The 24,490-nt window shown below is 42.0% G+C and overlaps 1 protein-coding gene across 1 annotated transcript; it reads left to right on the top strand.

The window, feature by feature from the left end:
* Window positions 1-15,464: 15,464 nt before the first annotated feature.
* Window positions 15,465-24,490, top strand: arr3a (arrestin 3a, retinal (X-arrestin)). The gene is made up of 17 exons (XM_023800579.2): window positions 15,465-15,512; window positions 17,237-17,277; window positions 18,319-18,349; window positions 18,658-18,718; window positions 18,838-18,882; window positions 19,164-19,357; window positions 19,675-19,734; window positions 19,811-19,887; window positions 20,150-20,285; window positions 21,886-21,970; window positions 22,287-22,359; window positions 22,579-22,716; window positions 23,200-23,283; window positions 23,449-23,472; window positions 23,603-23,652; window positions 24,226-24,261; window positions 24,419-24,490. Exons 2-16 carry the CDS (start codon window positions 17,270-17,272, stop codon window positions 24,258-24,260), a joined length of 1,101 nt encoding a protein of 366 aa, XP_023656347.2. The 5' UTR covers window positions 15,465-15,512; window positions 17,237-17,269; the 3' UTR covers window position 24,261; window positions 24,419-24,490.

Below are 24,490 nucleotides of genomic sequence, written 5' to 3' on the forward strand. Positions count from 1 at the left end.
GCTTTATAATTAATTTATTATAAATAAATATTATAAAGGGATAGAAAAACACTAAAAAATAGGCTGGAGTTCTACAAGAAATAACAAAAAAGCACAGCATTCTATTTATTAGAATGCAATTTATGTAATAGACAGCATGCATATATATATATATATATATATATATATGTATATATATATATATATATGTATATATATATATATATATGTGTATATATATATATATATATGTGTATATATATATATATATATATATATATATATATATATATATATATATTCTTGCGTGAGAGTCAGAAAGTGTGAGTGTCAGGCCAAATACGTGAGAGCTGGCAGCCCTGCAGTGATTATGATGAGTGATTATTGGAGGGTGGGGAAAGTGACAAAGGTCGACTACACTCACATATCCTTCCACACTCCTGCGTGTGTTAGTATTTATTAAGCTCTCTGGAAAGTTCTGGAGGTTAGGCTACTTGCGGCTTCTTAATATAAGTCAGATGGTATGAACTTCATTAATCCCATGAAGGGAATAGATGGAATCAAACACAACAAAACAGCACAGTATGAAGGGAAATAAGTATCACACACACACATATATACATAACTGCAACTGTAATTATTACTAGTAGTAATAATAGTACTTTATAATACTCTTACTAATATAGTTTTATTTAATTCAATCAGACACACAGCAGTGGGACTGGCCCAGCAGTAATGATTATTAAACTAGGTGAGCTGAGGCCCCTGGGCTTCTGCCCAGGCGAGCCTGTGCGTTAGAGCCCCTCCCACCCATAGCCCTCGCCAACATGCACTCTCGCACTGCAGCGTGACTGTGAGCTGTGACCTCGGTTGCATAACTCCGAGTGTAGCTGCAGTTTCTGGATTCATGTAGAATACCCCCAAAGCAAATAGCAATCTGAATGGATATGAAATAAGCGTGGGATGTGTTGTTTGCTTTTCCGTGACTGCAGACCCTAACCCCCTCGCCACCTTTGGCTTAGCAAGGTGGCCGTTTCTGCGAGCCAAATGGTCCAAGTCAGCTTACCCTCGCAGCTAACCACAATTTGCAGTTTATTGCAGTGGAAGAGCGACATCAGCAAAGTCTTTATTCAGACTAACGTTAGAGATGACGACTTGGCTCACTGTTGAATATCTCCAGAATGCCGTTCATTCATTTGAATGTGGGCACCAGTGGTAGAAGAGAACAGTGCCTATGGTAAAATGGAAAACTGGGGGAAATGCATAGACTAATGTCATGCTATTGTTTGAGAACTGATCAGAAGAATAGGCTGTGGATGAAAATGCTGAACTCACTCTCAGTGGATTCCCAGTGACTGGGGCAGTTGTTTTCAGCACACATTAAGAAACATTGTTTATTAGTATTAATATTGTTTTGCACAGCCTTTGTGTGTGGAACCTTGTATTTCACAGGTCCATTTCAATGATAGTACGACTTCTCAGCCTAATAAATTCGATTTCACGCTGAGAACATGATTAGTGATGAAGTTATCCATTCATTTTCTATAGCGCTTATCCTGTGCAGGGCATCAGTCAGCCTGTGCAGAGTGTCAGTCAGCCTGGGCAGGGCGTCAGTCAGCCTGGGCAGGGCGTCAGTCAGCCTGGGCAGGGCGTCAGTCAGCCTGTGCAGAGTGTCAGTCAGCCTGTGCAGGGCGTCAGTCAGCCTGTGCAGGGCGTCAGTCAGCCTGGGCAGGGAGTCAGTCAGCTTGTGCAGAGTGTCAGGGAGGTCGCGCCTGGAGACTGAGGGCACATGGCAGCGGGTCACCCTGTGCGGGACGCCGCTCCATCGCAGGGCGCACTGGCGCACTGGCACACAGTTACGTTAACGGGACCTTGCGGAAGGCAGCCTAACTGCATACATTTGAAATTCAGGAGGGACACTGAAGTACCCAAGCAAAAGCAGATGTGACCGGAGCTGAGGACAAAGAGGACACTGACAGCCGTGGGGATGTGACACTGCAGTGAGACCCACGTGGGGATGTGACACTGCAGTGAGACCCACATGGCTACCCTGCTGCCAGTGCTCCTTTGCTGAAATGCCAAAACCTAAAAACCGTCTTCAAAGCCCGACATTTATCTTCCTTCACTCACAGCATGTATTATACATGCCGATTGACATCACTGGCATGCAAGTATGCATTCGCCATTTAAAGGTTAAAATGCAGAGTCATTTCTTGTCATAACAATACAAACACACAAAGTAAGCTTTTGTTCCGTACATTTTAACATTCATTCTCAATCAAGTTATGTCCATGCCTGATTATACAATATAAGCTTAAGTTCTACTGTATCACAGAAAGGCTCATGTGAAGTTAATCTGAAGTATAAACATATTAACCCTTAAACATACCCACAGGCATTCTTGTGATATTTTAATGGTCATTTTCTATTTTTAATATAAAAACAATTCATGTGTCAGTTGAATGAACCGCATCCCTTTCTCTGTACCTGTGTACACATCCCTTTCTCTTTAACTGTGTGCACATCACTGCGGCCTGCCTTTGTGTCTCTCAATGGAAGGAGCCTCCATGGAAAGAAAATGGCACAAAAAACAAGGAATGCAGTGCCACCTGCAGGATTAACCTCAACATGCACCTTCCCACGTATGCAGCAGGAAGTTCACAGCCTGACTGCTGAAGAATGCCATGTGTAAACACACTAAAAGATCGCTGGGGGAGGAGCCAAGGGGGGAAACAGCTTCAAACACTCTGTGTAGCCATTTCTTCTCTGAGCTAATAGGTTGAGGATGACTCATGCTGCATTGCAACTGTAATTGCTCTCGATCATGCAAGGGTACTTACACATGTATAGAAATGTTACTTTCAAAAAACCCTAGACACTGTACTGTACAGTCTAAATAGACAAACAGCCAATTGATGTCATAAGCAAATGGCTCAATTAAAGCCTTTTTACATAGTACCGAATGGTATTTGGATTTTCCTACTAAAAGTAATGAATTAAAGAATTGTTGAGGCTGTTCCACCACACATTTTACTTCCCAGGACAGCCATCATAATATCGAACACCTACTACGTTGTTGGGGAGCTCATGTATTTAGAAAACATGCATTTAGTTACATGCATTGTGCAGTGTTAAGAAATGCATTTAAAAATATATAAAACAAACCACTCCAGGTCCAATGTTACACTGAAACGTCATCACTTAAACTTCAAAATGAAGTGGAAACAAATTGTTTTCTGTTGAATTTCTGAATTCAAAAAACATTTTTACTAAACTAAAACCCAGTCCTCTTAACAATGATTATAGTATTATAAATAATCTACCAGTGCGATGGGCTAGCGCCCCATCCTGGGTTGTTCCTGCCCAGTGCCTCTAACTTCTGGGATAGGCTCCAGACCCCCGCGACCCTGCATCAGACGGGCAAGTACAGAAAACGGGTGGATGACAATAATGATGCGCTATTAATCTCCATGGGCAAATCCTCTACCCCATCCTGCTCTCCCTGAGACATACAGGCACATATAGAGGCAAGAACAAGCTTGGGGTGACAACAAGGGGTCACGTACCTACGGCACCTGAGAACCTGGGGTTAGGGGCCTCGTCAAGGGCCCACAGACATGCGATTATCCTACTTAGGCTGCGCTTGAACCAATGACCTTCTGCCAACAATCTGTCAACCTAGGATTTCAGCAACAGGGAAACCGCCTTACCCAGGACGGTGATGCATGTGGCCTAAGAGGGTTTGGGTAAGCAGCTCTGGCGTAACCCTTATCTGGAAATCCCACCTCATCTTTCTGACCGGGGGAATCTCCGGGGACTGTCACCCTCCCCAGCGGCCCATATGGAAGGGGATCTCTCGAGTATATCCACTTAGGGTCCACGCTGAGCTGTAGGTCAGTTCTGAGAAGGTCTCTCTGGGAGAATAGAATAGATCACACAAGCGTTAGATGCTTAGCACAATCACCTCTGTCCAGCTGGCGATCCTTATGCTCTTTATACTGACGGTATGTTATTATGACAGCACTGTCATTAAACGGGATCGGCAGCCAGAGTCTCTATTCACATTCCTCAGCATTACATAGCGTTCTCACACAAACGAGTGCACACACACACACACACACACACACACACACACACACACACACGCACACACACACACACACACACACACGCACACACACACACACACACACAGACATGATATGGCTGGTTACATGCATCACCATGGATCATCATCCACCGTCCACATGCCCACAGCAGAGTAATAAAATACCACCATGTTACGTCTCACCCCAGCCACCAACACCATTAAAAAGGGAACAAACAGCTGTATTATATTATCCTCGTATTTACTCTCACTCACTCCATTTCTGCGCGCACATTATTTATTTAGGTTTGCATTCTCTTTAGTCTATGTAAGAAATTACTTTATAATTCTTAACATAAATTCAGTACCCAACAAAAATCTGTACCAGGGAAGAGAGTTATTTACGTCAGTGTTAAAATAATTTTTTTTAGTGACTGTCTGCTATGCAGTGTTCTTCCGAAAAGCCAAAAGTAGCCCAACGCCACTAAAATACTGAAACTTCACAAACTGCCGCTCTCCAATCTGCAGCATATTCCTGGGGCTTCACTGGCCCGACAGCGTCTCACTAAAACCGGCACCACCACTTTGCCGTTTGCCCAGAACAACTTGTACGTCTGTGCCAATCCCATTTGCTCATTGATGATGAAGTTAAATGAAACCATATTACCAAGTTGCAAGTAGCCTAATTACTTAAGCCAACTGAGAAACTTTCCACAAAGCATAATAAACTCAAACAAAGCAGTGTGGATGGATACAAAGTTATATTTGGTCTTTGTTACTTTAACCAGGCCTTAAATGTATCTATCAACAGATCTTCTATAATCACTCACCCACTGCATGGTGCGGTGAGCTTGGAGCTCATCCCGGGAAATGTAGGGCGCCTGGGACCGCCCACTCACTTAAAGGCCATTTGGAGACCCCCAAGGCACGTGGGAGGAAGCAAGAGCACTAGGAAACAAAGCCAAATAACTCTGTAGGTGTGAGACCTCAGTCTTGCCCCCTGAGCTGCTGAAAAGACAGTTTTTAAATTATTAATATGACAGTTTTCACCCAGCAAAGTGCTTCTTCTTGACTAGCTAAAAAAAATGCACCGTAAACCCTGCAAGAAAGGGCAATGTATAATAATCCATACAGTGCTCATTTTTCCTTGAAAACCTGTAGGACCAGAAAGCATGGAGGCGATGGGAGCGACGGCTTCATTTCCCATGAGGTGCCGCAGTGCTGTTCTTTGACAGAGTATTTGGCAGAGTGACCAGATAATCCACGTCAGGAAGGAAATTGTTAGTTACTTCAGGTTTTAGAAACTGTGAGGCTCCTGTGATCGGCTAAATGGTTCAGTTCTTCTCACGCTTTGACTGGTTTGTTTCCTTGATTGAAAGACTCCAGCTGTTTCACATTAACATTAGTGACACATGCATGATTGTAGGAGACTGACCAATCAGCATGCAGCAAAAACTCAGCGCTTCAGTGAAATTCAGGTCCTTTTGACTGAAATGATAGTTTACAAATCTGTCCTAGCTCAAAGTGTCCACCCTGACATGGGTTATCTGCTCACTCTACCCAACAGTAAAGTATAATGTTGACTTTGCAATCCACAATCCTGAAATGTCTTGATTCACACTAAAAATAATTATAAGTGAAATATTTTCACGTCCTCTCCATTGATCATATTTCCTTTGTCCCAAAGCAGTGACTGTGCTGAATCAACGACAAGAAAAAACATTCTCATTATTTCAGATCAGCATGACTGTTTCATCGCTAGAGGTACGTATTCAGGGATGAGTCCTTCAGCCTTTGGATGACACCACAAGCTGCACTTGCTCTTTGGCCAGAAAGCTCAGCAAAAGGTGACTCATCTCAACCTGTGACACTTTTCTGCTGCTCAGTGTACCAGCTTCTCTTTGTGCCGCAGGCCGTACGAATACAGACCCCTGACTAACATGTCATGTGGTGCTTCCGGAAGACTGGCATGACACAGCCTGAGATGGGGGGAGGGGGGTGGTTTCCATACAACCACCATGAATCTATTTACAATAGCAGTGCACGAAAACATCGATATGTAAGTGTTCACAAGCGCACCACTGGAGAATTCTCGAAATATATGAAAACAAAAGGTTTGGGTATATCATCATCAGGGTAATAGACTTAAGCAATAACATATGACAAGGAGTGTGGTTGTACTCCAGTATACACGATTCGGTTGTAGGCACGAGGCTACAGGCAGAGTGCCAAAGATAATCACAGTGGTACGGTATGTACAACCACATGACTTTGAGTTTTGTTATTGTTTTCAGTTCATCGAATACCATTTATAACTTAATAGTAATAAGCCACAATAGATAAGACTTTGCTTGATTATTCATTTAAACATTTACGGGACTCTGCAAAACAAATACTGTAGTTCCCACCAGCCAGCTGTTGACTGTTGCCAAGCAACACAAACATTATAACACAACTCACTCACTGCCATCATTTAAATTTAAATATAACAGTTTTTTTGATACACCTGTAAAGCAGAGTGATGTGAAATGTCTGACTGCGCTTATGTTCTGATAACTGCACCCACAGAACGCTTTTTGTCTAATGAGATTTCTAGGTCAGGAACTAACTGTTCTATAAATATAGTTTAAAAACAAATTTTGCAATAAATAACTGTATTACACAGCAGTTTAGTTAATGTATAGCACCATGTCCTACAGGTTAGAAAACAGTACATTCGACATACTTCTTTTTCAAGATATAAGTATTTTTTTCATAAGGTTAGCTTAGTTACTTTTCACCCATCATTCTTTCTTAGCTTTTGTTCAAGCCTTTTGGGGAAGTCATTGTTTAATGTAATATACATATCTGATGGCATTTTCTATAATCCATCCATCCATCTTGCAGATACTTCTGACATTTTATGAGAATGTTGTATAAATTGGAGGATCATTTTCAGGCATAATTAGAATCACTTGGCAGATTTCTGAGATTTGTTTTTATCAGAGATGGAGAATTGTTTAAAATGTTACTTTCCTTTATTAACTAGAACACTCATAAGCTTGTGGTGAGTTTTCTGAGAAAGTTATAGATCTACAGCTCAAATCTATGTGCAACATCATAGAGTAACTGACCTTCATGTATAACTCAGATCAAATCAGTTTAAACCATTAACACATCAGCAACGTTTAAGTCTGTGGACTCCATTTCACTGCATGGTTCAAATTTATTGTCATTTGCATGTAGTACAATGAGACCCTTACATACATACCTGCTGCAGACTGTGAGTAAACAGCACATTGACAATGAAGAAACAGTAAGTAGCAGCATCAGGTAACAAGTAACAACAGAAAAGCAGTAAGTAAATGCAGACAATAAATAATACAGAATAATAAACGATGTGCTGATGACCTTTGAGACTGATGATGGTAAATGTTGTGTGACAATGAGCAGCAGTTCAGTCTAGGCTGCCCTTACATCTTACAATTGGCTGCTACTCAGAATTTGTGAAAATTTATTTATAGCATTAATGGATGTCATGTTCTCAAGGTCAAAGACAAGAAGTACCCCCTGATTGTTACTGATGTAAAGTTCAAAAGTCAGTGTCTGTCATGGTATGAGGTGCGCCTGTCCCTAGGCACGGGTAACGGGGGCGTGTCCCTGTCCCTGGATATGGGTAGTGGGGGCATGTCCCTGTCCCTGGATATGGGTAATGGGGGCATGTCCCTGTCCCTGGATGTGGGTAATGGGGGGTGTCCCTGTCCCTGGATGTGGGTAGTGGGGGCATGTCCCTGTCCCTGGATGTGGGTAATGGGGGGTGTCCCTGTCCCTGGATGTGGGTAACGGGGGCGTGTCCCTGTCCCTGGATGTGGGTAATGGGGGGTGTCCCTGTCCCTGGATGTGAGTAACGGGGGCGTGTGCCTGTCCCTGGATGTGGGTAACGGGGGGTGTCCCTGTCCCTGGATGTGGGTAATGGGGGGTGTCCCTGTCCCTGGATGTGGGTAACGGGGGGTGTCCCTGTCCCTGGATGTGGGTAACGGGGGCGTGTCCCTGTCCCTGGATGTGGGTAACGGGGGCGTGTCCCTGTCCCTGGATGTGGGTAACGGGGGCGTGTCCCTGTCCCTGGATGTGGGTAACGGGGGCGTGTCCCTGTCCCTGGATGAGGGTAGCGGGGGCGTGTCCCTGTCCCTGGATGTGGGTAGCGGGGGTGTGTCCCTGTCCCTGGATGTGGGTAGTGGGGGTGTGTCCCTGTCCCTGGGCTCTGCCAAGGGTGCTTCAGGATTAGGAGGCAGCATGTGACTCAGCTGGCTAAGGCTCTGTGCCTGGGGTCAGAAGGTCCTCAGTTCAAGCCTAGTCTTGGCAGAGTAGTCATGCCTGTGGGCCCTTTAGCGTGGCCCTTAACCCCCCCCCCAGCTCCATGTAGCTGCTCCAGGTAACTGCCAGGCTTACTCTGACCTACAGAGATCAAGTTGGGGGAGGTGTAAAGAGAATTTCCCCATGGTGATCAACAAAGTCTCCTTTTTATAATGTACAGTCACCTCTCCTTACTCCCTCTTTTTCCTCCCCGGCTGCCCCCCCTGTTGGACCTCACCCTGAAAGGCTGACCAAGGTGGTCTGCACCCCAGAAACAGAAACCACATTCCAAGTCCTGAAAATAGCCCATACTTCAGAACTCACTGTAAGTGCCCCTGCCTTCAGCCAGCTGTTCCGAATCCATATGGATGCATTCGACAGTTGCCGTAAGCTGACTCCAGTGGATATAAAGTTCTCTGCAGTGGGGAGCGATGCACGGCCATTAAATGGGCGGCGACCAAGCAAAAATACTACATAGTTGAGGAGATTGCGGAGGACCTCTAGAAGGAAGGGATCCCCCTTCACAGCAGTGATATTAAAGGTGCAAATAATTTGGAAAGTGTTAATCATCACAAGGTTGTCAGCCATGGTGGGCAGCTCTCTGTAAATAGGGTTTGCACACTACCCTAAAGCTTTTGATGTAGCTAATATTAGGCTTATAATGGAATAATATAAATTTGCTGTAAGATTTCTTGTGCGAGAGTCTGATAGCATGAATGTCATGCCATATCTATCTATCTATCTATCTATCTATCAGATACATAGATAGATAGATAGATATATAGATAGATAGATAGATAGATAGATAGATAGATAGATAGATAGATAGATAGATAGATAGATAGATAGATAGATAGATAGATAGCATTAGTAATCCTCAGAGGGAAATGAAGTTGTCATAGCAGCCATGTACATTTAAATTAAACAACAAAATAATAAAGTAAAATAAAATATAATAAAATATGTGCCTCCAGTAGTAGTACACTGTTACTTAATGTATTAATTATCCAGTAACTAAGTGTTTAGTTACATACTGATCCCATGTTCATTCATCATTAATCAATCATAATGGTTCATTTATTTTATGCAGTTACTATATTTGTTCATGATTTGTAGTTGAGTAGTAACTGAGATATCAAGTTACCTGTGCCCCTTCAAGTAAAGTATTACTGTAAATAGTTAATCGACATGAATTTTAGCAGCAGCATCTATTATGACATAAAATGAAGAACCAAAAATTCTGAAGGATCAACAATTAGAAATCTTATTGGTTAATCCGATAACCAGAGAATGGTGGACTAGTAGAGATTAATCAGTGAAATAGAGATAGATCCAAAAACAAAATATTGGCTGACCTTCTGCTGCTTCGTAAGAGGTGGCCACAATGTAAGCCCGGTTGTTATGGGGAGGGACCGAGAGAAGCAGGACACAGGACAGGGAGGGAGGACACAAAGAGTCCACAGCGGCCTGATCGCTACAGGCACCTTTCCGGCTGTGAGCGTGACTCTGGTGGGCAGTACCTGATGTGATTGGAGAAAGAAACGCCAAAGTCGCTTCATCACCTCTGATAATAGCATGATCCCATTGATTGACTTTTATCCAGCTTATAGTTAAGAAAAGGACATTGTTTCTGAATGATTTTCCATTTTCTACATATGATATTGCACTATTATACAAGTTTTCCACGACTTGAAAATCATGATAGATGATTACGATTACTAAAGCAACACTTAGAGCAAATTACCTTCATATTAAACCGGTTATGCTGGAAAGTCTTTTAGATTTTGTACTTTCTTTAAAATTGTGTTTTATCAACCATGGTAAGGTCAATCAACACAACAGAACTTTTTAAGATCCAGGTGAAAAATTAGCAAGTGGTTTAAAGGTTCTGTGGAAGACATTTAGACTAAAATAAATAAAGAATGCACACATAGTGATTTGAAATTAAACTACATTGGGAAGGTTAGTGCATCAATTGCAGCAGGACGGCAGTGAAGACTGTGTGGCATGCGAAAGACCCCAGCTGTGGAAATAAGAGCCATCGCATGAGGAGCAGATGTGGGGAGTTTCATGTTCTGCCTGGTCATCAATGTGGCATCATCACAGAATGATTAAAAACAAGTGCATGCCCTAAGATTTCATGTGGGGCCTCGTCATAGTGGCCTCACAGCTGTAGGGGTGTGGCCTTAACAGGTGTGTGTGTGTGGATTATTTTGTGGGAACCAAATATAATACTTGTGGGGAATACCTTTTTACCTTTCTGAATTTTCTAAAAATCTTAGACTGTAATCCAAATCCTAAAAATGCCAAATGTTTTTTTTTTTTTTATTATTGGTTACTTCTGGTTAGAGCAGGGTAGGGAGTAAGGTTCTCATTGTGCTTCCTTGGGGGGTACTGCAGGTTTGCCACAACCCTTCGCTAGATAGGTGGTTAGGGAAGATGGAGGATACTTACACAGTAAATCATTCGCATTTTTTATACACAGCACATAACGAGGCATCAAACAAAAACGTATGGATGTTTTCTCAACCGAGAAATCATACACCAAAACTAGTCACAAGTTGACTTTGGACACACAGTTTAAAAATCTGAAAATAATTTTGAATGCTGGACATTATATCTAAATGTTTCAGTAATACCAGTAGTTGAGGGTCAGCAGTTAAAACTATGTTGATAGAGATATGCTGATTCAACAACTGCCATTCTGTTATTTCACAGTATAAGTGCAGATGTGTTATTTAATTATACCTGGAGCTTGACAAATCATTACTGTGAATAGAATTGTTTCACTCGATGATGTAGCTATGACTATTTTTGAGCGAGCTTAGCAGTAAGCGGATTAGCGCTAAGCAGACGAAAGAACCTTTGCTATTACAGTCTTGCACTGTTAACACAAGATACACAGATTCCCGCACCCCCAGTGAATAAATGAGAAAATGAAAATTACATTAATAAAATAAGTGCTGACGGGCCCTGAGGCAGCTCTCGGTTATAAGGCATTAGCACCCGGCTTTCAGCAGCTACTATTCCTGTCAAGGTGGGGCCAAGCTTGTCTGCAAAGGCCCGGTGTGTATGCAGGTTTTTGGTGTAACCTTTAGGTCAGCTGTTCAAACCCAAGTGTGAGGACTATTCGGCCAATCAGTCCTCTAATTAGTAATCTAATTAGGGAGCTGCAGCGAAAAGCCGAGGCCCTTTGTGGATTAGCACCCCTGGGATAGACAGATCTACGCTTCCAATACCTTCCCATAATGAAGTGCTTCCTAATCATGATGAATGATTGTTCCTGCAACCCTGTACAGGATAAGCAGCTGGAAAACAGATAAATTGATCTTTAATAAATGCTAAATGACCATAAAAAGTGAATGATTAAAGTGGTACAGCATTACATAAAAGGGCTGAACTCAAGCCCAGCATTAATCATAACTCAGCTGTACTGCTACAGAACCACTTGATATGTAGATAACATATTGCATGGTCACGGCCAGCGAGAGTCACGGCTGAGAAGGGTCACAGCCAGTGAAGGTCATGATTGGCAAGAGTCACAGCCAGCAAGATTCATGACCAGCAAGAGTCACGGCCAGCGAGAGTCGCGGCTGAGAAGGGTCACAGCCAGTGAAGGTCATGACTGGCGAGAGTCACAGCCAGCAAGATTCATGACCAGCAAGAGTCACGGCCAGCGAGAGTCACGGCTGACAAGGGTCACAGCCAGTGAAGGTCATGGCTGGCGAGATTCACAGCCAGCAAGATTCATGACCGGCAAGAGTCACGGCCAGCGAGAGTCACGGCTGACAAGGGTCACAGCCAGTGAAGGTCATGACTGGCTAGAGTCATGGCTGACAAGAGTCACGGCCGGTGAGAGTTATGGCCAATGAGGGTTACAGCCAGTAAGTGTCCTGGCCGGTAGGGCCCCAAAATTTTTAATTTATTTGTTTGTTTGGTTATTTGTGGTTGTTTAGATATTTGTTAAATAACAGTTAATAATAATAGCTATAATACTAAAACACACATCAACAAAAAAGGAAACTGGAAATAGTACAAAAATATATTAGGCATAGACTATTCTTCTGAAGCATAACAAGAACCTTGCTAAGGAAGCACAATTCCATCTGCTCAAAATGTTAAGGATTGGTGAGGCTCCTCAGAATCCGTCAGGCCTGAGAGGAGCATGTAGTCTTAGTATACAGAGATCTTACTGAGCTCACAGGGAGGTTAGCTGGAGGTGTAGGTGTTGGAGCCCGGTAAAATGCCAGATCAAGAACGTCTGAGGAACGTTCTGTCAGTGTGAACACGCCATCGTGGTACAGGCTCTGAAAGCATGAAATCCAGCCAAAAGCAAAGATTTGATTTCAAAGCCTGCTCACTTGATATTAATGATATTTACCAAAGGAAAGTAGTGGCATTTCTGCATTTGGAAGTTTCCTGTCCTCCCACAAGGTGATATTTATACATGTGCAGAGATGCTCTTCGTCTTTCGCCTGGCGTGGCAGAATGAGAGAGACTGGGAGGTGCGAGACACTTTATTACCAAGCAGACTGACCATCAGGCGCGGTCCTGGACGCGGGACCCACTCGCCAGCCCAGCTACCATGTCCCTAAGGCTCTGTCCTCAACTACGGGCACTTGGGGATCCCACGTGGCAGTGCCACCCCCAGCCGCTGGTTTCAGCTTGGTGCTATGAACCTTGGGGGCGACACCTCCCTCAGTGGATCGCTGTTTCTGTGGTGCATCCACCTGCTTTCTGGCCCCTGCTCCACTACCCTCCTGTCTAGCCATCTCCCCAATTCCCCTGCGGTGCCCCCGGTCAGCCCTGCTCCACTGCCATCTGACAGGAGGTTCTCCCGCCTCAAAATCAGGACAGTGAGGCTCAAAAACAGCTTTTTTTTCACCCAGCTGTTCGACTGTCCGCCCCCTCCCACTCTAAGGCTGATAAGACTAGGGGTGTACTCACTAACTACGCCCCCCCCCCCCCCCCCCGTACTTAAATCACAACACGATAACCAAATTCATTGCATATTCCTGTTAATTCAATTCCATTGCACATTTGCATAACTGTGTTTTTATAACTATATTTCTAATTGTATTTTTCTGTCATGTCCATGACTCAATATGTCATGTTTAAATGTCTTGTATATTTATATTCTATTCATTACTCTGTCTTTGCACTATGACCAGTGACACTAAAATATCATCTCGGTGTATGACCAATTCATCATGTAGCGGCAATAAATGACAATAAAGAATACTTTGACTGCATCACACTCGAGCTGCACATGTCCTTGTGATACCAATAATCTCAACGGTTTCTATCAGACCATCTGTTCATTTTTCTTACTGTTCATCAAGTACAGAGGGGGTTGGGGGGGCAGTGTGCGGCTTAGTGGGCTAAGCCTGCGTGCCTGTAATCAGAAGGTTGTCAGTTCAAACCCAGCCTCTGCACATCTGCGGGTCCTTAAGCAAGGCCCTTAACCCCCAGCTCCCTGGGTGCCACTATGGGTGGCTGCCCCTTGCAGACAACTTACTCTACAAAGAGCAAGTTGAGGGAGACATGAAGACAATTTCCCCATGGGGATTAATACAGTATCTATATGAAAAAATAGCCCATCCCTGGATACAGAATATCATTATTATAAACAAAGCCATTATCGTGAATCTGTGGTTGAGCCTTTCGTGTGAGAAATTCATCTCATGCTGTATACTGTTATTCTGCTGCATGTTTATAACTGTCGTGTCATGGACCGAGGAAGCAGGAGCAGGGACACGGAGAATCAGGGAACGAGGGATTTATTCGGGATACGAGAAGGAACACTGGCAACATACAATGTTACAACGTTAATGACCGGACTGGGGAAAACATACCTAACGCAGACTTAAATACATTGGACTAATACATTGGACAAGAAGAAACAGCTGGTAAACACAGGGATTCCACACGAGGTAGATGAGGGGGCGTGGCACACAGAAGGAGCGGACGAGCGGAGCAGGACAATAACACCTTGTGTGGCTCTGAAGGACAGCTGGCCCAGGCAGATCTAGCAAGCAAATGCAGGACTGGCCCAAACAATTCAAGGGCATCACTGCCATGAAACATTTGCAGAACGATATGTGTGAGCGGGGAAAATGAGAATAGCTGCAAAAGTTCATTCACTGACAAAAATAATGCCATATGTGTGTGATTTCATCAACAGTTAAAAATAAACCTATGACCATATACAATTCAGTGAGTGTCTTCAGGTGTTATAAGCCAATATTTTTTTCAAATATTAAAAAGAACATAAAATATTAATGCTATCTTAATGCTTGCCTTGGATTGCACCCCAACTGAGATAATAGTACATAAAACGCTTGCAAAAATAAATATGAAAAAATATCACATGGCATTGGCAAAGAAATACTCATAATACATATAAAATGGAACTATTATTATTTATTGCCTGAAAACTGTTTTTGGGTCCAGCACTCATATGATAAATGTCTGTTTTATTGCTAAAAAAAACCTACTTATATTTTTAACACACATACTGTATGTAGAAACGTGTGATGCAGTTTCAGTATCGGTGAATCATAGGTGACCCAGGAGTACGCCACATGTGACACACTCACAAATAGTACATGACTGACATTGGTGACACCTGCAGCAAGAGACATTTCTTGTTCACCTGAAGCTTGGAGAATAATAAAGATTTCGATTCTGATTCTGATGAGGTGTTTCATTACTGAAATGTAAGCGGATACAGAATATCATTCACTCAAATATTATTCCAATTTATTGTCTGATAAACTGTTATGACAGCTTGAGGTTTAAATGTTATGTTACAAACATAATATTTAATGCCATTAAATGTAACACTGCCTTTTTAGTGAGAGAGGAAAAAAGTTTAATTTAATCCGCTTTGGTGGCATTCCGTATATATTTTTAAATGCCTTAAATCTAAAAAAAAACAGAGAGCCTTGGGGCTAATAGGATTATGGGTAAAATAAGAATCTGTAATGGGGCAGGTAAGCCCGCAGACGGCATGGAGGTCAGGGTATAAATGTCTGGGGCAGAACGGCAGATGCAGCCAAGAACCAGAGCAGGCACATCGCTGTGGGATTACTGACCTTCAGAAGAAGCGCAGGTACGGCATCGTCAGGCTCCTTTTCTGAGAGATGCTGAAGTACGTAAGATGAGGGGCTGTATTTGAGGAGAAGCTGGGTCTCTCACTTCTGTCGGGGTCTGCGTTCTTTAAACAAGGTGGATTGGCTGCTTACAGAGATGTATATAAAGCTCAAGCAAACAGCCCATACTGGAGGGGATGGTGTGCAGCTCATTGATATAGGATGTTGTGCCTATGATCAGAAGGGCGTCAGTTCGAATACCAGGGATGGCAGAGTGATGTCACCTTACACAAGGGTCTTAGCTCCCAATTGCTCTAGGAATTGGTTGAACCTGCTTTCTCTGGATAAAAGTATTTGCTAAAAATGTAACATAAGGCAATAAACTTTTAATAAAATTCTGCCTGTATATGGTATACTGGCATATTGACTTTTCAGAAGCTCATAGCTATGATGCGGATCATGGGTTTGCAGGATACAAGCTTCCAGAATTACTGCAGCTGCAGCCTCTGTCCAAGTCATACAAGGTTTTGTTGACATAATGACATGTAGAATCAGATTCTTCTGAAATTCTGCATTTCAGTGCCGTGAGTGTAGACTGAAGGACATTGCACACAGGGCTTCACAATGTTGCAGACATTTTTGCAACAATGCAGCAAAGTTTTTTGTTGAGATCAAAGATTATGCAGCAACTGTCACTAGGTCTGGAAATCCAAGGTCTTGCTGCAAAAGGCAAAAAAAGCCAAAATGGTGTGTTTGTATCTGTCTGTCTGTGCCTTCTGTACAGTAATTTAGGTTAAGTATCTATCTGAAGTAACAATCATGTAAAGCAACAGTGTTAAAAAACTGAGAACAGAACTGTCAAATCTAAGATAATTTTAATAATATACCTTTATTCCTAAACTCTAATGCACACTGCAGAAAAGTCTGCAGACATTCTCCTTATTTAAATGTTTAGTATTAAAGCAACATATTTCCTGTTTAAATCTGACTAAAAGAGAAAGTTATTTCAGTCAGCAGTAAGGTGCATCAAACAAAATGTTTGCCATTGAGCTCAGAATATCAAGTCACACCTTCTCAGAACTGGGATTATACTGCATACTTAATGCATGCTGCAAAAATATCATGTAAGACTAGACCACACAGTACTGTCCAAGAAGGCAAAGTTTGGCTGTACCAGGTTGGTATATAGATCGTCTGAGGCTCTGGAGATACTGAGATAACTGCTATTTTTGTAGAAGATAATCCTCAACATTTGGCACAAAAAAAAAAATCTACGTAGATGGAACACCTGCCAGGCCTTCTGTATAAGGGCTATATTTAGAGATGTTTCTCTGTTTTGTGAATAGCAGTGTTCCTTAATGTCTCCGTCCTGCCTAAGGAATCAGAATAGAGTTTATTGCGAAGTACGTTCCTACATATAAGGAATTTGCTTTGGTGATTGGGCCAGACATTGAGAGATAAAGGTGGCTTTATATACATATATATATATGCAGTCACGATTGACTGCAACCTTCTGCCAGAGGGGAGAGTCCAAAAGAGTTTGTGACCAGGGTGAGAGGAATCAGCCATAATCATTCCTGCTCTTTTCAAAGTCCTGGACTCGTACAGGTCCTGGAAAGACGGAAGGTTGCAGCCAATCGTGAATGACATCTTTAACATCTTTTCATTGCCCTGATGGCTGTATTTCAGACTAATGGTAAATAGTCTATCTTTTGTGTATGATAATCACTTTCTTCTCATTTAGTTCACAGGAACTACTTACACAATCAACAAAGAAATGTCAAAGTAAGTCTTGTAAACTGTGAAATAGTGGTTCAGAAATACATGTGTCTCTTTCACCATATTATGTATTTGCACAAGACATTACAACAAACAAAACAAAGACCCTTTCAATGAACTGAGCAGCTTCTGCAGAGTAATTGTGCGTGACCGAAAGCTGGTGGTCATGCTGGGTAATTTCATTTGGTCCATCTGATGACAAACAACAGGATTATGTCAGGCCAAGTACTGAAAAGCTCTTGGATTATTTGTAGGTAAAGATGGAAATCCTTCAACTTGTTACCTTAATTTTTGACGTTTTGTTTTTTTCAAAGTATATATTAATTATAATTCAGTATTGCATTTGTGTAAAAAGCATACTCTTACTTTTTTGAATTCTTAAGTACTTATATATTTATATAGCCCACTTATTTAAAAATATTTATTTGATACATCCTCATTAATAATCAGTGTGGATCCTGTTATTTTTGCTTGTTATTTGTTGGCAATTATGACAACAAAGGTTCTGCTGCACTGAGGAGCAGCCAATGAGAGGTGCAGAGTGAAAGGTCATGTGACCTGAAAGTATGCTGCTCTAGCAAAGCTCCTGGGAATAGGGGATAACGATAAGGACACTGTTTGCAGACTGTATTGCAAGTAGATAAGAACAGACAACATGCAGTGACCAACAGGGAAAGTACTGAAATAAAACTGCTGAGCAAGTGCACTGCTTTGTTTGGCAGTGGGAGATTACGATCAATAGCATCCCACAATCCTTCAGCTATAACTGAAAATGCTGTTGACTATTTACAATTTACATAGTATATCCACCAGCTCAATGCAGAAAAATAAAAAATTTATTCTAACAGAGGAAACTGTTAAGGTTTTATTCAAACAAAACTAATTTGATCAACCCATTTGCACCCTTTTTTTCAAAGTTTTTTAGCTATCCTGGATACACATTGTCTGTAGATTGCAGATTGGGCCCTAACTGTTATTTTGAATTACAGATTTAGATGGTGTGTATAATTCCAGGTGACTGAACTGACTCCTTCACTCTGTTTTTAGGGTCTACAAGAAAACCAGCGGCAATGGCTCGGTGAGAAGTCCTTCTTCAGTCATTAGACTTTTCTACCCTTTGTGACAGAAAACGAACAAAGAAACAGAAAACTTTCTAAATAGTTTCTGTGTAAATGTTTTGAGTGTTCTCAAAGCCTTAACTGAAGTTATTAACTTAGGCCTAAGGCTAGGATAAGCATGCTTAAAATTCAGATTTGACATCGATTAAAACAACATGGTCTCCTACCTCTTAGTCACAGCATAATAATTTTTGACTCATAAATCTCTGAAAATCAGAAAGCAGCTCAGAACAATCAAATACTAATGGTTTCACTCGTTCTTCTTTAGCTATCCCTTTATCTAGGAAGAAGAGATTTTGTGGACCATGTGACCTCTGTAGACCCAGTCGGTGAGCTTTCTGTGATCTTATTTTGATTTTTAACTTTCAACCTTACCTTTCTAATAAATAACAAGGCAGACCCTAAAGCCGACTTGCAGCTAATACCATTTTCCTCATCTCTCAAAAAGATGGGGTGGTGAAGGTTGACCCTACCGACCTCGGGGACAGGAAAGGTAATAATCTGCTTAGATTCGCATCCCTCCTCATTCTTAGGAGCTGATCACAGCCATTGAAGGCCACAGATTGAGTTTTCGTGAGGCCTGTTCTTATACCTCTTGTGCTCTGTACAGTACATGTAATGCCTCAGAAAATAAGACATGTAGACATGTCTGTAACACAGACAGCAAATATGTAAGCAAACCGCTTTATGTCAGTGTGACATATATGCAAATTCAGCATAATGGTACCCAGCTATGTCAAGTCACATTGGATTTGCCCTCTCCGCCCTGCGCAGTGTGGGTTCACCTGGTCTGTGCCTTCCGTTACGGTCGCGACGACCTGGATGTCATTGGCTTGTCCTATCGGAAGGACATATGGATCGAGCAGCAGCAGATCTACCCCCCTACTGGCAGCAAAACACCAAACACCCCCATGCAAGACATTTTGCTGAAGAAAGCGGGGGATCAGAGCTACCCCTTCATCTTCAATGTAGGTCCTCCTTCTCACTCTCACCATCTGATTTCCCTCTCTACAGCCCGGGCTCCCCATACTTGTACATAGTTTCCTTAGTGGTCATAAGTAGCGGGATGGAAGTTGATGTCCTGCAGCTTTGAGTCTTGTATTCAGTTTATGATCCACATAAACATGTGAAAAGCATTATGAACAGATGCAGAATCTGAGGCAAGATCTCTGCAGATCCACAAATGATCTGCACAGATCCAAGATCTCCACCATCCACAGATGCTTTGTTAAACCTCTTGTTTTGCAGCAAAAACTAATGGTCTCTTCTTTCCCCATTGTTTCAGATGCCTACTAACCTTCCCTGCTCTGTGACACTTCAGCCTGGACCAGACGACAAAGGCAAGGTACAGGTTATGCTGCGCTAGATCAAAATAACTGCTGAGAAGTACTTTGTTGTTAAGGATCTGTCCTTTCATTCAGCCCTGTGGTATTGACTTTGAAGTGAAGACATACATCGCCAAAGAAGCAGATAATCCCGATGAACAAGTCGACAAAAAGTAAGTATGTTTTCAGAGCAGATAAATTTGAAAATACATCCAGACAGGAGCATTACCATATTATGATTTTCACATGTTTCTCATCATGGCTTTCAAATTAATTCTGTAAACATCAGCGAAAACAAGAAAGTCATGCGATTTGTTTTGTTGATAAAAAAGTATCTCTATTAAAAGCAACATTTTAATACGTCCTGAAAACTATCTTTTGTAAACATCAGCCATTACTTGAATGTGTGAGGGATATCTCACTCGTCCCCTACAGGGACACTGCCCGTCTTCTCATTCGCAAAATCCAGTTTGCCCCTAACAAAACGGGGGCCGGGCCCAAAGCCAGCCTCAGTAAGCAGTTCATGTTGTCTGACAAGCTGGTCCATGTGGATGCATATATGGAGAAGGAGGTAACAACCTTTCTACTCTCCTCTTCTCATTGGTCTATGCCTTACACAAACAGACATAATGATCATGTGAACTGTAGACACCCAGAGGAATAGAAAAGGATTTTAGGAAAAGCTTTTCTGTGCCATTTCTCCCAAATAAAACCAAGATAACTACTTTGAACATTATTTTGTTAGAACATTATGACTGTGCTATACTAATCCTTTATTGGATAGCTGTCCATAATATATCGTTGCCGTTGGATGAAATCTACAGTAGCCAGGAAAGCCCAGAATGAGTCAACATTAACGCAAGGCAAAAACATTAAGAAGATGCAAAAACACAAAGACGACACAAAAACATCAAGACAAAAAAATAAAGCAAATTTCGTTGTGTTAATGTTTTTGCATTGTGTTAATGTTGGTGTGTTATGAGCTTTCAGGGCCACCGTAGAAAACCACTTTGTCTACTTTTGGATGTTTGTGACTTTTTATTACAGATGGAATAGGCCCATTCTCCTCTGTCTACTAATAGTGTTTCAATGAAAAGATGTTTTATGAAGATATCTTTTTAAGTAGTATTTATGTTTGTACTAGTGAACATTTGTAATCATGATAGTCGTTTGTTTGGATTACTTAATATTGCTCATTTTAACAATTCATATATTCACATAGCTAACTAAAATCATTGTTAATTATGACTATAAAGCGAGATTAGTTTGTATCTTGTTGACACATATTTGCCTCACTAACAACAATATTATAGCGCTGGTGGGCTTTGAATATCCCGCCATGCTCACAAGCGCTTGGCGCCACAGTATACATAAGTCCATTTAAAGCATTAAACCGTTCACCGGCGGCTGTGTAAAGACAGGTTTCTGTCTGTGCTGTTAAAGGGGTCTCATTCCATCGTTTTAGGGTTATTTTGTAAAGTCGTTTCTGAGAAAATGTCTTTTTCACACTCCTGAAATAATGGATTTTTGGTGATGTGTGTCTTTCATTGGACAGTGACGATATTCCCAAGGTGGGATGATGCGCAGGATGTGGAAGAGAGTACAGACAGACATAGCAAAAGTAACAGAGAAACAGAAATCAAAGAGAGCCATTTTGCCATAAGTATGAAAACAAAAATGGGATTTGGGTCTTAGATAGAACACATGGGTACCAGGTTGGCATAAGGGTCTGGGCAAGATTATTCAAGGTAAAGGAGAGCAAAAATGCACCTTATTGGAAATGGGAGTATGGCGGTCAAACCCAATGAGTATACTCAGCACCTGAACCCAATGAGTATACTCAGCACCTGAACCCAACGAGTATACTCAGCACCGGAACCCAACGAGTATACTCAGCACCTGAACCCAACGAGTATACTCAGCACCTGAACCCAATGAGTATACTCAGCACCGGAACCCAACGAGTATACTCAGCACCTGAACCCAACGAGTACACTTAGCACCTAAACCCAATGACTATACTCAGCACCTGAACCTAATGAGTATACTCAGCACCTGAACATGCCCCATCCTTCGACATTCTCGCCCTATTTCTAATAAGTAATCACTGACAATGCGTTTCAAGACATGGTAAATGTGATCTCACTGATTTCTCTTTATCAACATTGCAGATATGTTACCATGGTGAGCCAATCCCAATCAGAATAAAAATTAACAATGAAACCAATAAGGTGGTGAAGAAAATCAAAGTAACCGGTAAGCCTCCATGCTAAATATAACTCTTGATATAACTGCACAAAAAACACACTAGCAGATTGGAAACACCATCTAGAAAAAAAGCGCAAGCAAGAATGAGATAATAAGCTAAGGTACCTTAACATTTCCCGTTAATTAGCAACCTGCAGTCACATGTCAAAATCAATATTTTCTACAATTGCTAAATTGCCAAGTGGCTTTTGCAATACGTGCCGTAATATTGGAATGTCATACAATAGAAGCATGAATATACAGGCAATTTCATTAACAAGTAATTTATTTCAGTTGATTCATTCTGTCATCTCTCCTTCATCAGTGGACCAAACTACAGATGTGGTGCTGTTCTCTGCTGATAAGTACACCAAGAATGTTCTGAATGAAGAGTTTGAGTAAGAAACAAAAATTATATTTGTCAGAAGTTCATTCAGAGCTGTAGTCAGTTGGTAGCAGGATGCATTGGTTGTCATGTATTAGGTAATACAGAAATTTGATGGATGGATGGAAAAACATGTCTGTGACTTTCTTACATTTAGTTCCTTTGTTTCTCAGTTAGCTCTCCATTCTGTTCCCCCAGAAACCCTAAGTGTGCATTGGGTTGTATGTTTCAGGGAGATGGTTGAAGCCAGTTCGACTTATGACAAAACCCTCAACATCACACCAATGCTGGCCCACAACAAAGAGAAGCGCGGCCTGGCGCTGGACGGCAAGTTGAAGGAAGAGGACACCAATCTGGCCTCCACCACCATGTCAGTCTCACTTCCTGCTAATTCCTGCAGCATAAATATCACTGTAGCAGAAATTTGTGTCAGTTCTCCTCCTCAGCTTGTTACAAAGTCTAACACACTGCTGTGTTTATATAAGTAAAATGTGCAACCTTGGTGCAGCACTGTGACTTCATGGGTCATATGGTTGACATGGTTGCTGTGGTTGCCTACCGCTCCATCCAGGGTGTCCCCTGCCTTGTGCCCAGGGTCTCTGCTACCCTGCTTTAGAGAAGCAGTTGAAAGATGAATGGTTGGACCTGCAAACTTGGCAGCATCGTCCTGTCATAAGACCCTTTGAATGTGGTGACTATATGACCAGGCCACGGAGAACTTACTGGAGATACTGATGAACTCTGTTTCTTTGCATCGATAATGAGAGAAAGCAGCTATACCCAGCCGGCTAACTAGAGTGTTACTCTCCTCCTCTTCATCTCCATCTCCTTCTTTGCTTATTTGCACATTTAGGTTGCGACCAGGCATGGAAAAAGAAGTTCTGGGAATATTGGTCTTCTACAAAATTAAAATTGTCCTCATGGTCTCCAGAGGAGGGTGAGGCATAATTTCACAAATTACCCCCCCCCCCCACCCCATCTTTTCTATGATGAGCTGAAAACAAAAAGAACCAACTAAAAAGTTACTTAATGAGAGCTGGTTAAATACAGACCTAACTCAAATTGTGCCACTTACACATCTCTTTTTCTCTTTCTATCCTAGCATCTTGGGTGACCTTGTAGCCAGGTAAATTTGTATGATACCTATGAGCAAAAAATCTCGTCGAATGAGAACTCATGCAGTAGGTATTGGTTTGTGTAGCACAATGCAAAGGCGCGTCATGCGTGGCTCATGCGTCTCTGCTGTTCTCCGGCAGCGATGTTGCTGTGGAGCTTCCCTTGGTGCTGATGCATCCCAAACCTGCAGGTAAGAAGCAGACCGGCTCTGGTGGCCAAGAAACGATGAGATCTTGCCTGTTAAATGAGAATCTCACCAGAAGCCGGATATTTGTAGTGTCCGGTTCCAATTTTTCAATAATATGCAAAGACTTACAGTAAACTGATGTTTACCTGTACTGTGATTGTTGATGAAGAATTGCTAAGCACCTCTTCCTGTCATCTTTCTTCACTGCTTTCCCATGAGAAGAGGTGTAAGTACAAGTCACATAACAATAACACACAAAGACATGAGCTGCTCTCAGCAGAGGGACAACATGCACAGCTATTTAAAGACAAGTGACATGGAGAGAGTTAGGGCAGTCAAGTGTTTTTACTGCAGTACTGCGGTTAAGAATTGTGTCAGCCATCAAAAACACCACAATTTAAGCTAATTATATACCTATTTAACTGTTACAATTAAAATAATTTCATAACATTTCTTGAATCACAAAAGAGATCAGAAAAAAATAAAAAATTCAGACTGTAGTGAATATAAGTAGCCTGGGAAAGTACATGGTGATGATGAAGATGCTGATGTTCTTCTATGTTGCTGCATTTGGAGGAACTGCAGCGAACTGGAGTAGCTCCACCACCTAAGGTAAGCGCACCTCTGACCGCCTCTGTCGGGGTCATTTAAGCCCGTCAGCCTCTTAGCAAACATTCTGTAATATCTACACTGAATACTAAGTGGAAAAACCCAAGTCCCACTCATGCAATTAAGTGGCAGTTTGTCTTTCTCATTTCTCATTGAGTAGATACCTCAGAAGACAGAGTCTGAAGGAAAATCAACACGCAGAAGACCAGCAAATGGAAAAATAGAAATAGAG

The sequence above is a fragment of the Paramormyrops kingsleyae genome, chromosome 18, assembly GCF_048594095.1.
Source record: "Paramormyrops kingsleyae isolate MSU_618 chromosome 18, PKINGS_0.4, whole genome shotgun sequence".
Lineage (NCBI taxonomy): Eukaryota > Metazoa > Chordata > Actinopteri > Osteoglossiformes > Mormyridae > Paramormyrops > Paramormyrops kingsleyae.